Here is an 11,827-nt window from a genome sequence, read left to right as displayed (position 1 = left end):
TATTTGCCCGGTACTTGAAGAAAAAAATAAATTTAAAAGTAGTCCGTTACTATCCGGTATTGGCCGGTACTGACTAGTATCTCCAGAACCGTCCGGTATTGGCTGGTACCGGCCGTTACCGACCGGTATTTGAGCTGGAACGGAATTAGAGGTGTAGGGTACCAGATTCAGTAAAAAACGGTATGTACCGTCCAGTATGGAACGGTACCGATAATCTTGCTTCAAAGTCGTCTAAGTCAAAAAGGGATTCTTATGCAATTAAGCTACAAGATGTAATTGCAGCTAGCATCCTGTATTAAAAGGGTTGAGCATGAGCACTCCCATCATCACCAAAATCCACTGATCATTCTTCTCTCTCTTCCGTTGTTTCTCTCTTGATTTTAAAAGAATGGGGGCATTAACTTGGCTATTTCCATTCCTTCTCTATTTCTTGGAATATCAAGTTGCTGCTTCTTCATCGTCACCTCTTTCTTCTTTTGCTTCTTCTGCACACCCTTTGTGTCGTCATGACCAGAGGTCTGCACTGCTTCAATTTAAGCATTTGTTTGACATAAACAGCAATGCTTCTTCGCGTTGCGATCGGGCCGGTATTCCTTCATATCCAAAGACCCTGTCTTGGGATGAGAATGCAACTGATTGTTGCAATTGGGACGGGGTCACGTGCGATGAGTTGACTGGTCACGTGGTTGGGCTTGATCTCAGTTGTAGCCAGCTCTATGGTACAATCCAACCCAATAGCAGCCTTTTCCAGCTTTCTCACCTCCAACGGCTCAATCTGGCTCACAATGACTTCAACTACTCGCGCACTTCATATGCATTTGGCAGCTTTGCAAGTTTGACGCACCTCAACCTATCCAAGTCTGGTTTTTTAGGTTCAATCTCATCTGAACTCTCCCTCCTGTCCAAATTGATTTCACTTGATCTGTCTTCTATTCGACTAAGACTTAATCCACAACTAAGAGTTATAGGGCGACTAAGATTTAAGTCGCTACTAAGACTTGAGCCGCGCGCGCGACTAAGACTTGATCCGCTCCATTTCAAAATTCTCTTGAAAAACGTGACCCGATTACAAGAACTTGTCCTTCATGGGGTAAATATATCTTTTGGTTCACCCGATTCCTTGTTGAATTTGACTTCTTTAACAGCTCTAGACCTGTCATCGACCGAATTGTCAGGGAATTTACCAGATGGTGTTTTCCACTTTCCAAACTTGCAGAAACTTGTTTTATGTGACAACTTGAATCTTGATATCAACTTACCAAAATCAACTTGGGGTAGTGGTGGTTCTCTATGGGTGTTGGATCTTTCTGAAACCAAATTGTTTGGAGAATTACCTGATTCAATTGGCCATCTCAAGTCTTTGAAATCCTTGGATCTCTCGTGGACGAGTTTATCTGGAGAACTACCTGATTCAATTGGCTATCTCAAGTCTTTGAAATCCTTGGATCTCTCGTCGACGAGTTTATCTGGAGAACTACCAGATTCAATTGGCTATCTCAATTCTTTGAAATCCTTGTATCTCTCCAGGACAAGTTTATCTGGAAAACTACCTGATTCAATTGGTTTTCTCAAGTCTTTGAATTACTTGATTCTCTCCCGGTGCAAATTATGGGGTTCCATTCCTAAATCTCTTGGGAACCTTACGCAGATCCGTGAACTAGACTTAACGGGAAATGATTTTACTGGTGAAGTCCCATCTACTATCTCAAATCTCAAGCAACTCACTCATTTAATACTTGACTCCAACGACCTTGGAGGCAGAATTCTCGCTTTTGTTGAGTTCCCAATGCTGGAGAAGTTACATATAGGGGATAACAATTTCACGGGTCCCATTCCCTTCAATTTAAGTGGTCTTCAAAACCTAAGGGAACTCTACTTAAATAAGAACTCTCTCAGTGGGGTAATACCTCCATCCTTGTTTACTCTTATGTCATTGGAACAATTAGACTTGAGTTCCAATCATTTAACTGGTCAAATTCCTGAGTTCCAGCATCGTTTACCATTGGACACCATTGACTTGAGTGACAATAAACTTCGTGGCCCCATTCCACAGTCAATTTCCACTCTTGTAAATCTGGCCGAGCTTTATCTTGCATCAAATGATCTGAGTGCGGTCGCCAGAAGCAATGGCAACAATACCCTTCCTAACCTTAGGAATTTCCGTATGTCATCTTGCAACATCGAGGTGTTCCCTTATTTCTTAAGAGCCTCAGAGAATCTTGTAGAGCTAGATCTTTCTCAAAACAGAATTCATGGACAAATTCCAAATTGGGTTGGGTTCATCGGAAAGGCTTCATTGCTGTATTTGAATCTTTCACACAACTTTCTAACAGGCATAAACAAACTTCCTTGGGAACACCTAAATACTCTTGATCTTCGTTCCAATTTGCTTCAAGGACCACTTCTCATTCCACCCCCCTCTATACTGTACTTTTTGATGTCAAACAATAGTCTTTATGGAGAGATTTCTTCATCGGTTTGCAATGCGAGTTCCCTTCAAATGCTTGATTTGTCTCACAATAAATTGAGCGGTGAGGTTCCACAATGTTTGGGTAATTCTAGTAGTTTTCTCGAGGTGTTAAGTCTGCGCTCCAATGGATTTAAGGGAACCCTTCCCTTGACATTTGAAAAGCCCAGCCAGTTACGAAGTCTTGATTTGAGTGAAAATCATTTTGAAGGACCACTTCCAAGATCTTTGGTAAATTGTAGAAGCTTGGAAGTTCTAAACGTCGGAAACAACAAGGTTAATGATACATTTCCAAATTGGTTGGGGATTCTTCCTGAGTTACAGGTTCTTGTCGTACGATCCAACCAATTTCATGGTCCAATAAACACTATAATGAGTGAATTTTCCTTTCCTAAGCTTCGAATTGTTGACCTCTCCTATAATGAGTTCACTGGCCATTTGCCAACGAGGTACTTCGAAAATTTCCAAGCTATGAAGAACAAAACTATGCCGGACAAACAATACATGAGTGGGGAGAGTAGTTATTATCATGATTCTATCGAAGTGACAATAAAGGGGCTTGAGATCGAATTGGTGAGAATTTTGACTATCTTCACAACAATCGACTTTTCATCCAACAATTTTAGTGGAGAAATTCCAAATGTAGTTGGAAAGCTCTATTCCCTCAAAGTGCTTAATTTTTCTCATAACAGTCTTACAGGCTATATTCCTGAAGCTTTGGGAGACTTGACGAGCCTTGAATCGTTAGACATCTCTTCTAACCACCTCACCGGCAGAATTCCAAGCCAATTAACAAGTTTGACATTTCTTGCAGTCTTGAACCTTTCGTTCAACCATCTCCATGGACCCATACCCTATGGTCGACAATTTAATACATTTGAGAATGGTTCATATGCTGGGAACTTAGGATTATGTGGGTTTCCATTGTCGAAGGGATGTGGAGATAATCAAACACAAGTACAGCCACCGGTGTTCCAACATGAGGAAGATGATTCAGGTTTGGATGGATTTACTTGGAAAATTGTGGTGATAGGGTATGGGTGTGGAATGACACTGGGACTCTTTCTAGGATCTCTCATGTTCTTAATTGGTAGACCTAGATTCTTTGTCAAACTTGCTGAAAGAAAGTTGCCTAAGAAGGTGATAAGATTGAGGAGAACGGTTGCAGACATAGTGGTTAGAAGAAACTAGCAAACATTGATCGCATTGTCAGGTATGAGCTGCATGTTAACGCTCTTTCATTTCATGACTTCTCAATTAGGAAATCTGTTGCTATCCCATTCCAATATGTGGATTGAATTTGGTTCATCCATTTTGCCTTCATATTGATTCAAGTCCACTTAATATTATTGCTTGCTCGTGAAAAACAAGACTTGCAGCAGTTTACAACGAATAAACTGTACTTGTCAACTTATTTTTCACCTGGTTGGTATTATGTCAATAAGACGTTAGATCATATTTGATTGCTTTGGTTAAAAATTCCTTACACTTCGATCGTGGCATGGATTGCTGCAATTCGTAGAGGAATCAAACCCAATCCCACAAAAGTTGTGTTTACAAAACTAGGACAAGTGGTATTAGTAATTACCCTCATCATCATAAGCTGGCCGAATCAAATGGGCTCGTCACATGTCATCAAGTTTAACCGGCATTCGTACTTATGTATTTTTTTCACCCTCGTAAATTCCCGTTGCAGGTACAAGCTAGGAAGGAAGCTTTGTTGCTACATGACATATCATTGGAATATAGGATGGGAAGATATATGGGCAAGAAAATGATGAGTTTGGGTTGCATTTCATGTTATTGTTGGAGAACTTCTTGTAGTAGAGTGGGTGTTTGTGTAGCTAGCTAGTGGTTATTCGTGATTTTGCTTCGATTGTGGTGTACCCTTCTGGTCTGATGTTGTTTGTGGTTTTTTTTTTTTGCTTCGTTTTCATCTAGTAATGATTTGGTTTCAAACATTTTCTCTAGGTTGTATTTGTTGAGTGTGTGGATATTGTGAAATATGTGAAAGTGCATTTGAAATGAATGAAAATGTCTACCTTAAAGCGTGTTGAGACTTTAGAAAGTGTAGTCATATTGAAGTAGATAGACAACTCTCAATTTTCCTCTCAATATCAACTTGTCTTTCTATAAATCGAGAAAATGAGACCTCATCAACATATGGGGATCGGATGGAGGTAGAGATGGTGTTGTACAGTGGGGTGTGCATGCTGTGGTGATCAAGGTTCTGTTCCGTGGTCTTTGTTGTATCTTGGCCGCCCTTGTGGCAGTGGTGGCAGTGGCAGTGATAGTCTTGATCGGCGTTTTTGGGCGGTTGGACTTAGGCGTGTTGATCTATTTTTTTCTTACAGGTTTTGCTTTAGTTTTTGTTTGCTGTTTTTGTTGGTTTTCTTCGCTTTTTTGGGACTTCTCTTTTTTGTGGGGGGTTTTCTACATCGCTTTGATGGCTTTTCAAGGTCGGAGCTGAGTCTTGTGTGAGGTCTTGAATGTTTGTTAATGGGGAAAGTCTTCAATACACACCCCTTTAAGGTGTGTACCATATGCACCTATTGTGTGGTTCATATTGTGCCACCTCATAAAAAAATTATTTGTAGGACCGATCATTCATAACATTTTATTTCGTATCGTAACTTTTATACTAAAAATTCGTAACTTTTCATCATATGATTCGTAACTTTTGAATAATACATTCATAACATTTTGGGAATCATAACATTTTAGTGTATTTCAACGAGGGTGCATATGATACACACCCAAATAAGGGGTGTGTATTGTAGCACTTCCCTTGTTTATGAGTTTAGGCATCATTTGTGGTTGCTTTCCTCTCTCCTTGGGGCGGCCACCCGTTATTAATGTATGATTTCGTATCAATGAAAGCACCTTTAAGCTTTGACCAAAAGGAAAACCATACTGGGAGACCTATGGTACACACCAATTACTAGATTATGTACGGTATGCACCATAATTTTTAACAGTTGGTTTGAAACTGAATAAACCAGTCTATCAATTAACCAAGTACCCATCTTTCTCCCTCTCCCTGTCAAGGAATTCTACAAAAACCGACGTTCTCTCGTCTGACTCTCTCTCCCTCCCTCTCACCTCTCTCCCCCCTGCTTGTTCTGGTTCAACGACCTCATTCCGGCGACGACTCACTCCGACATCCTTGCTAGTGTGACGGTAAGTCTCTTTCTCTTCGAGTTGATTCCATCTTGTTGCGTTCAATTGACTCCATGCAATGTGAGGCTAAATCGTTGGAGGGGATTATCATCTTCACAAATTGTAGTACTTTCAGATTGTGCACCAAGAGAGAGTTTACGTAAAAATCAAAGGAATTTGAGAGTATTCACCAGCATAGGCGTTTGCATAACTGTTGCTTTCTTCTTCTTCTATTTTAATTTGCTCTGTTTTTTACAACGAAATAGAAAGCTACATTTTCGAGTACCATTTGAATTGTGTTTGTGCAATTTTTATACCCCACCACGTGTTTGATAAAAGATCCATATGAAAATCCTTAAGCGCGGGTTGATTTATTTGTGCTTATTAATGCAGTATGGCACTCTAGCTCAATTTTGCGTTTTAAGTCTCTACATTCAATAACAGAATGAAGTTTCAAAACACCTCTTTTCTTAAATGCAGGATGACACAAAAAATTATGTAATCTTAATGGTCAAGTCGACGTTGCTTTTTTCTTCTTTTTTATACCCCGCCATAGGTTTGATTGAGAGGCTGATATGAAAATTCTTAAGTGCAGAGTGATTTATAGTTGTGCTTATGATGAGGTGTTCCAAACTGTATTGTTATTGTTACTATAATTTGTGGGTTATAGCAAACTACATTTTCCTTAAATGTGAGGCCCCCAATGGACATGCGTTTTGCTCTTCCCAAGCGAACTAAATGAAACATGCGTTTTGCTCCACCCAATGAACTTGGCTATTACGAAACTGTTAAGACATCATTTTTTGAAAAATTCCCTAAGATCTAAAGGGTTCAATGGATGATTCTAAAGGGTTCAATGAATGGTTTCCACTGTGGCTTTTTATCAAACAGGTAGTGGCTAGTGAGGTATTGGACCCCTGTTTAGAAACAAACACTTCCTCGTTCTTTCGCTTTTACTCATTTTATATCTCATTGCTTTTCCAATGATAGAAAACTGTGACCTTCCATTCAAATCTGTACTTGCTGAATATTCGAATAAAGCATAGGTATACATAGCAATACAGATCGAATATTTCTTTTTCTTTTTTTCAAAACAAAAAAATACATACGCAAAGCAGAAGAACTAGTTGACAACTTAATGAATGATCGACATCCATAGGTGTGACTGTTGGGGCCAAGTAAATAAAGACGACAATTGGAATAGACATAACACAATTAATCGGTCTCTCTCGCTAAAACTTTTTCCCTTATTCTAGTTCTTGGCAGCTTGAAAAATCCGAAGGTGTTCTGGTTCTTCATCATTGGTGCACAATACAGTTGGACAAATAATCAATCAGGACTAGGCTTCAATGTATTCTGGAGGCGAATTTGCTGTTATCTTGATGCATGCAAACCAAATTCAGTTGAATAGGTTGGAGCGAATATCATTGACATGCCTTGAAGCGACTATTTATTTCCTCTATTTTTATCCACTTCCATCAAATATACAGAATTTGCACTAGGATAACATACATTCCATACAATGATCATATTGAAGCATTTCCCAGTGCATAGAAATCATCAAAATAGAGGAAGTATACGGCCTAATTTTTCCTGACATTTTGTCACAGTCTTTTTGGGTGCTTTATATAAATTTTTTACATCTTATTGTTTGTGTTGATGAAAGTTATAATCCGAAAAGTGATAATCGAGAAAGGCTGCCATCCTATATGGACTTTCAAACTTTTTCAATTCTTCTCTTCAAGATGAAGAGATCATGTGATGTAAAGATTGACCCAAATCTTGTAAAAAAATAAGACCCTCTCTTGGGATGAGAATGCAACTGATTGTTGCAATTCGGATGGGGTCACGTGATTGGGCTTGATCTCAGTTGTAGCCGGCTCTATGGCGAAATCCATCCCAATAGGAGCCTTTTCCAACTCTTTCATCTACAACGGCTTAATCTGGCTCACAATCACTTTCGGTACTCTCGCATTTCATATGCATTTGGCAGCTTGGCAAGTTTGACACATCTAAACTTATCAGATTCTGTTTTTTCAGGTTCATTTCCATCTGAAATCTCCTACCTCTCTATATTGATTTCACTTGATTTTTCTTCTTCTCCACTGAGATTTGAACTGCTCCATTTTAAAATTTTCCTTACAAACATGACCATTTTAAAATTTTCCTTACAAACATGACCTGGTGACATCCTTCGGGGATGATATATATTCAAGTTTACCCGATTCCTTGACGAATTTGTCTTCTTTAACAACTCTAGATCTATCATCGACCGGATTGCTTGGGAACTTGCCTGATTCAATTGGTTATCTCAAGTCTACTAATCAGCTCACGGGTCCCATCCCATCCCATTCAATTTAAGTGGTCTTTAAAAACTACGAGTGCTCCACTTGTATGACAACTCTCTTAGTGGGGTAATACCTCCATGGTTGTTTACTCTTCCGTCATTGATAAATATAGATTTGAGTTTCAATAATTTAACTGGTCAAATTCCTGAATTCCACGATCATTTACAATTGGACACCATTGACTTGAGTGACAATAAACTTCGTGGCCCCATTCCGCAGTCAATTTCAACTCTGGTAAATCTAACTGGGCTCTATATATCTTGCATCAAATGATCTAAGTGGTATTATGGATCTTCAAACACTCGAAAATGTTGAGTACCTTGATCTTTCCAACACTAATCTATCAGTGGTCGCTAGAAGCAATGTCAACAATACTCTTCCCAACCTAAGGAATATCTATCTCTTATCTTGCAACATCAAGGTGTTTCCCAATTTCTTAAGAGCCTTAGAGAATCTTGAAAAGCTAGATCTTTTTGACAGCAGAATTCAATTCGTGGACAGATTCCAAAGTGGGTTGGGTTCATCAGGAAGGGTTTACTGTCATATTTGAATCTTCGTTCCAATTTGCTTCAAGGACCACTTCCCATTCCACCCCCGCTGATACAATACTTTCTTTTTTTTATCTCAAACAATAATCTTAGTGGAGAGATTCCTTCATTGATTTGCAATGTGAGTTCCCTTGTGATTCTTGAATTGTCTGACAACAAATTGAGCGGTACGGCTCTACAATGTTTGGGAAATTTTAGTAGTGTTCTCTCGGTGTTGAATCTGCGCTCTAATGGATTTACGGGAACCCTTCCCTTGGCATTTGCAAAGCCAAACAAAAATTACAAAGTCTTGATTTGAGTGGAAATCAATTTGAAGGACTATTGCCTCGAACTTTGACAACCTGCATGTACAAGCTTGGAGATTCTAAACGTCGAAAACAACAAGATTAATGACACATTTCCATATTGGTTGGGAACTCTTCAAGAGTTGCAGGTTCTTGTCATGCGATCCAACCGATTTCATGGTCCCATAAACACTATGATGAGTGAATTTTCTTTTCCTAGGGTTCTAATTCTTGACCTTTCTGGCAATGGGTTCATAGGCCATTTGCCAGGGAGGTATTTTGAATATTTCCTAGCAATGAAAAACAATACCAGGCCTTACGAACAATATTACATGAGTGGTAAGAGTAGTTACTATCCCGATTCTGTGATAGTGACAACAAAGGGGAGAGAGATTGTATTCTCGAGAATTTTGACTATCTTAAAAACAATCGACCTTTCGTCCAACAATTTTTGTTGACAGATTCAAATGCACAAATTCCGAATGCCGTTGAGAAGCTCGATCCCCTTGTGGTGCTTAATTTTTCTTGTAATAGCCTTATAGGCCATATTCTAGAATCTTTGGGAGACTTGACAAGGGATTGAATTATTAGACATCTCCTCTAACCACCTTACCGGGAGAATTCCAATCTAATTAACATGCAAGTTTGACAATTTTTTGTGGTTCTGAACCTTTCGTGGAACCGTCTCCATGGACCCATACCCCAGGGTTTGCAATTTGATACATTTGACAATAGTTCATATACTGGGAACGTAGGATTATGTGGGTTGCCATTGTCGAAGAAATGTGAAGATAATCGAACGAAAGTACAGCCACCAGTGTTACAAGGGGAAGATGATTCAGATTTTGATGGATTTACTTGGAAAATTGTGGTGATAGGGTAAGCGTATGGAATGACACTAGGGCCAGACTTTTTCTGGGATCTCTCATGTTTTTAATTGGTAGACCTAAATTCTTCGTGAGATTTGCTGAAATAGAAATGCCTAAGAAGGTGACAAGATTCAGGAGATTTGCTAATGCTTTTACATTTCATTATTGTTGAATTAGTTAATAACTGTATTGTCCAAATTCTTGTTTCTCTCAGTAGATAACCGGAAGACTTAATAGTTGTTCACTTAGGACATTGTTCTACACTTTTTTTTTTTTCCCTTGATTAGTTTTAGATGCTATGCCAATAATATATCGGACCTGTTTGATTTCTCTAATTAGATATATGATTGGATCACGAAGCTCATAAACTTGCATTTCCGACATTTGATTGCAATAATTAGTGGAGGAATTACATCCATTGTACGTACGACCAATCGCACGGAATGTGAGAATGCAATACGTTGGATAGGTGGTATTAGTAAACCAAATGGTACTGTAAGTCTATTGAATTATGGGGCTTTTGCGATTGCAACGAACATGTTTTTCTTTCTCTCTCTAATATTCCCGTGGCAGTGAAAGATGGAGAAAACTCTTATGGCTACTTGAGATAATGTTGGAGTAATGGATGAGAAGATGAGCAAGAAAATGACGAGTCTGAGCCACATTTCATATTTTTGTTTTAAAACTTCTCGTAGTATAAACTATAAACTAGAGTGGGTGTTGGCTTAGGTGACTAGCTAGTGGTTGTTTGGTCATCAACAATTTAGCAGAATGTATTCCTTTCGTATGCTCTTTCCACAGTTTTGTGGATTTTACTTTTGATAAACAAGTTTTGGGGCGGAGATGGAGGGTACTAATAATTCACCATCAACAATCAGGTTGAGTACAGGGATGGGAGATAGATTCCGGGATTGAGGACAGAGATTGTGATACCCAGCCGTGTCTCGACATTGCCAACCCTAGTTTTGTTATGTCCATTTGTTTCATCCTATTCCGTTGAATCCGTTCACCATTGATTGCTAGCATAACTCCATGGGCAATCATAGAGAGCCACTTGTGTACGGTTTCCATGACACAGATGCTTGAGATATATATGCATGATTCAAAAACTGAAATTTCACTCGTCGTCTCTTTGGCTACTCTTTGGCTGCAGGGTCGAGTGACTTAAGCTGAACATGGACCGAGCTCTCTATGACTCTCTGTTTATTTAACAGGGAGAGAAAAATTTAGGAATGAATTGCATCCATTTTATCTTGCGATCGAAAACCAAACGTCTTGACCATTTTGCACGGGCTACCTAAGGCCTTTGGAGAGGAGATCTATGCCGTGAAGAGTGCTCGTCCAAGCTCATGAAGCATTAGTGCCCTTCAAGAGCCTTGCCCTTTATGCTTGAGGGTTCATAAGTAATCTCCAACCTTGCCAAGCAAGAAGAGCCTCATTAAAGTCTCAGAATTACGGAAACTCATACCCCTTTTAATATCGATTAATAAATTACGGAAACTCATACCCCCTTTTAATATCGATACTGACATGCGACATGAGAACGTACTCCGATACTTAAATTAGTGGTGGTTTATGATTTTGTATATGGACTATTAGTGGTTTTATGCTACAATGTAAGGATGGTTAAGTTGCATCATGATTTGCAATTTTGCATCCAAGTCTACAATAGTTTGATTTTTGATGAGTTAATGTCAAAGTTGCAAAAAAAAAAACAAAAAGAATTTACTAAAAAGGCTCGAATAGTTGAGTTTCTAAAAAATAAAAATAAATTAGAGTTTCTAGAATTTGGTCCATTTGTGCAAAAGACTCAGGTCAACTCACAAAAACCTAATTGAATAATTCATTACTCGACTCAGGTTGATTTCGGTCGTTCATAGCGGCCTGGGTGAATCCAATTTCTAACAAATCCAAGCAGTACTGGGGAAAAATTCATAACGTCCGAAATGCTTATACATGTGAATGATGGATTCGTTTCCCACAGACGGCTCCAGCTGATCAATTAGCTTTGTCTTCAGCTCCGACTTGAACCTGCAAAACAAGGCAAGAGCTCGAGTCACCGGTGTGGTGGCGTGCCAACCACCCTCCGATACCTAAGTCAGTAGAGTACTTGCTATGTGGTGAGAGAACTGAGATTCTCAATTCATATGTT

General features: G+C 39.1%; 2 protein-coding genes across 3 annotated transcripts; both read left to right on the top strand.

Annotated features, from left to right (window-relative positions):
- The first annotated feature begins 251 nt into the window (after nt 1-251).
- On the top strand, nt 252-10,464 carry LOC131301015 (receptor-like protein 49). 2 transcript variants are annotated; one of them, XM_058327115.1, is made up of 2 exons: nt 252-3,680; nt 10,249-10,464. In XM_058327115.1, the coding sequence occupies exon 1, from the start codon at nt 389-391 to the stop codon at nt 3,656-3,658; it is 3,270 nt and encodes a 1,089-aa protein (XP_058183098.1). In that variant the 5' UTR covers nt 252-388; the 3' UTR covers nt 3,659-3,680; nt 10,249-10,464. The 2 variants fall into 2 exon arrangements, with proteins under 2 accessions (XP_058183098.1, XP_058183091.1); XM_058327108.1 differs by lacking the exon at nt 10,249-10,464 and adding an exon at nt 4,164-4,534.
- LOC131327890 (receptor-like protein 9DC3) lies at nt 8,261-10,843 on the top strand. The gene is made up of 5 exons (XM_058361017.1): nt 8,261-8,506; nt 8,956-9,080; nt 9,179-9,317; nt 9,513-9,685; nt 10,699-10,843. Exons 1-5 carry the CDS (start codon nt 8,261-8,263, stop codon nt 10,841-10,843), a joined length of 828 nt encoding a protein of 275 aa, XP_058217000.1.
- Nucleotides 10,844-11,827: the final 984 nt, after the last annotated feature.

The sequence above is a fragment of the Rhododendron vialii genome, chromosome 1a (genome assembly GCF_030253575.1).
Source record: "Rhododendron vialii isolate Sample 1 chromosome 1a, ASM3025357v1".
NCBI classification, from domain to species: Eukaryota; Viridiplantae; Streptophyta; class Magnoliopsida; order Ericales; family Ericaceae; genus Rhododendron; species Rhododendron vialii.
The sequence above is the reverse complement of the archived record's forward strand: the minus strand, read 5'-3'. Positions and strand labels throughout refer to the sequence as shown.

Coding starts and splice junctions, on each gene's coding strand:
- LOC131301015 (XM_058327115.1), top strand. CDS start 389: ATGGGGGCATTAACTTGGCTATTTCCATTCCTTCTCTATTTCTTGGAA.
- LOC131327890 (XM_058361017.1), top strand. CDS start 8,261: ATGGATCTTCAAACACTCGAAAATGTTGAGTACCTTGATCTTTCCAAC. Junction 8,507..8,955: donor GGTTGGGTTCATCAGGAAGG/GTTTACTGTCAT, acceptor CAAGAGTTGCAG/GTTCTTGTCATGCGATCCAA. Junction 9,686..10,698: donor TGGAAAATTGTGGTGATAGG/GTAAGCGTATGG, acceptor ATTGATTGCTAG/CATAACTCCATGGGCAATCA.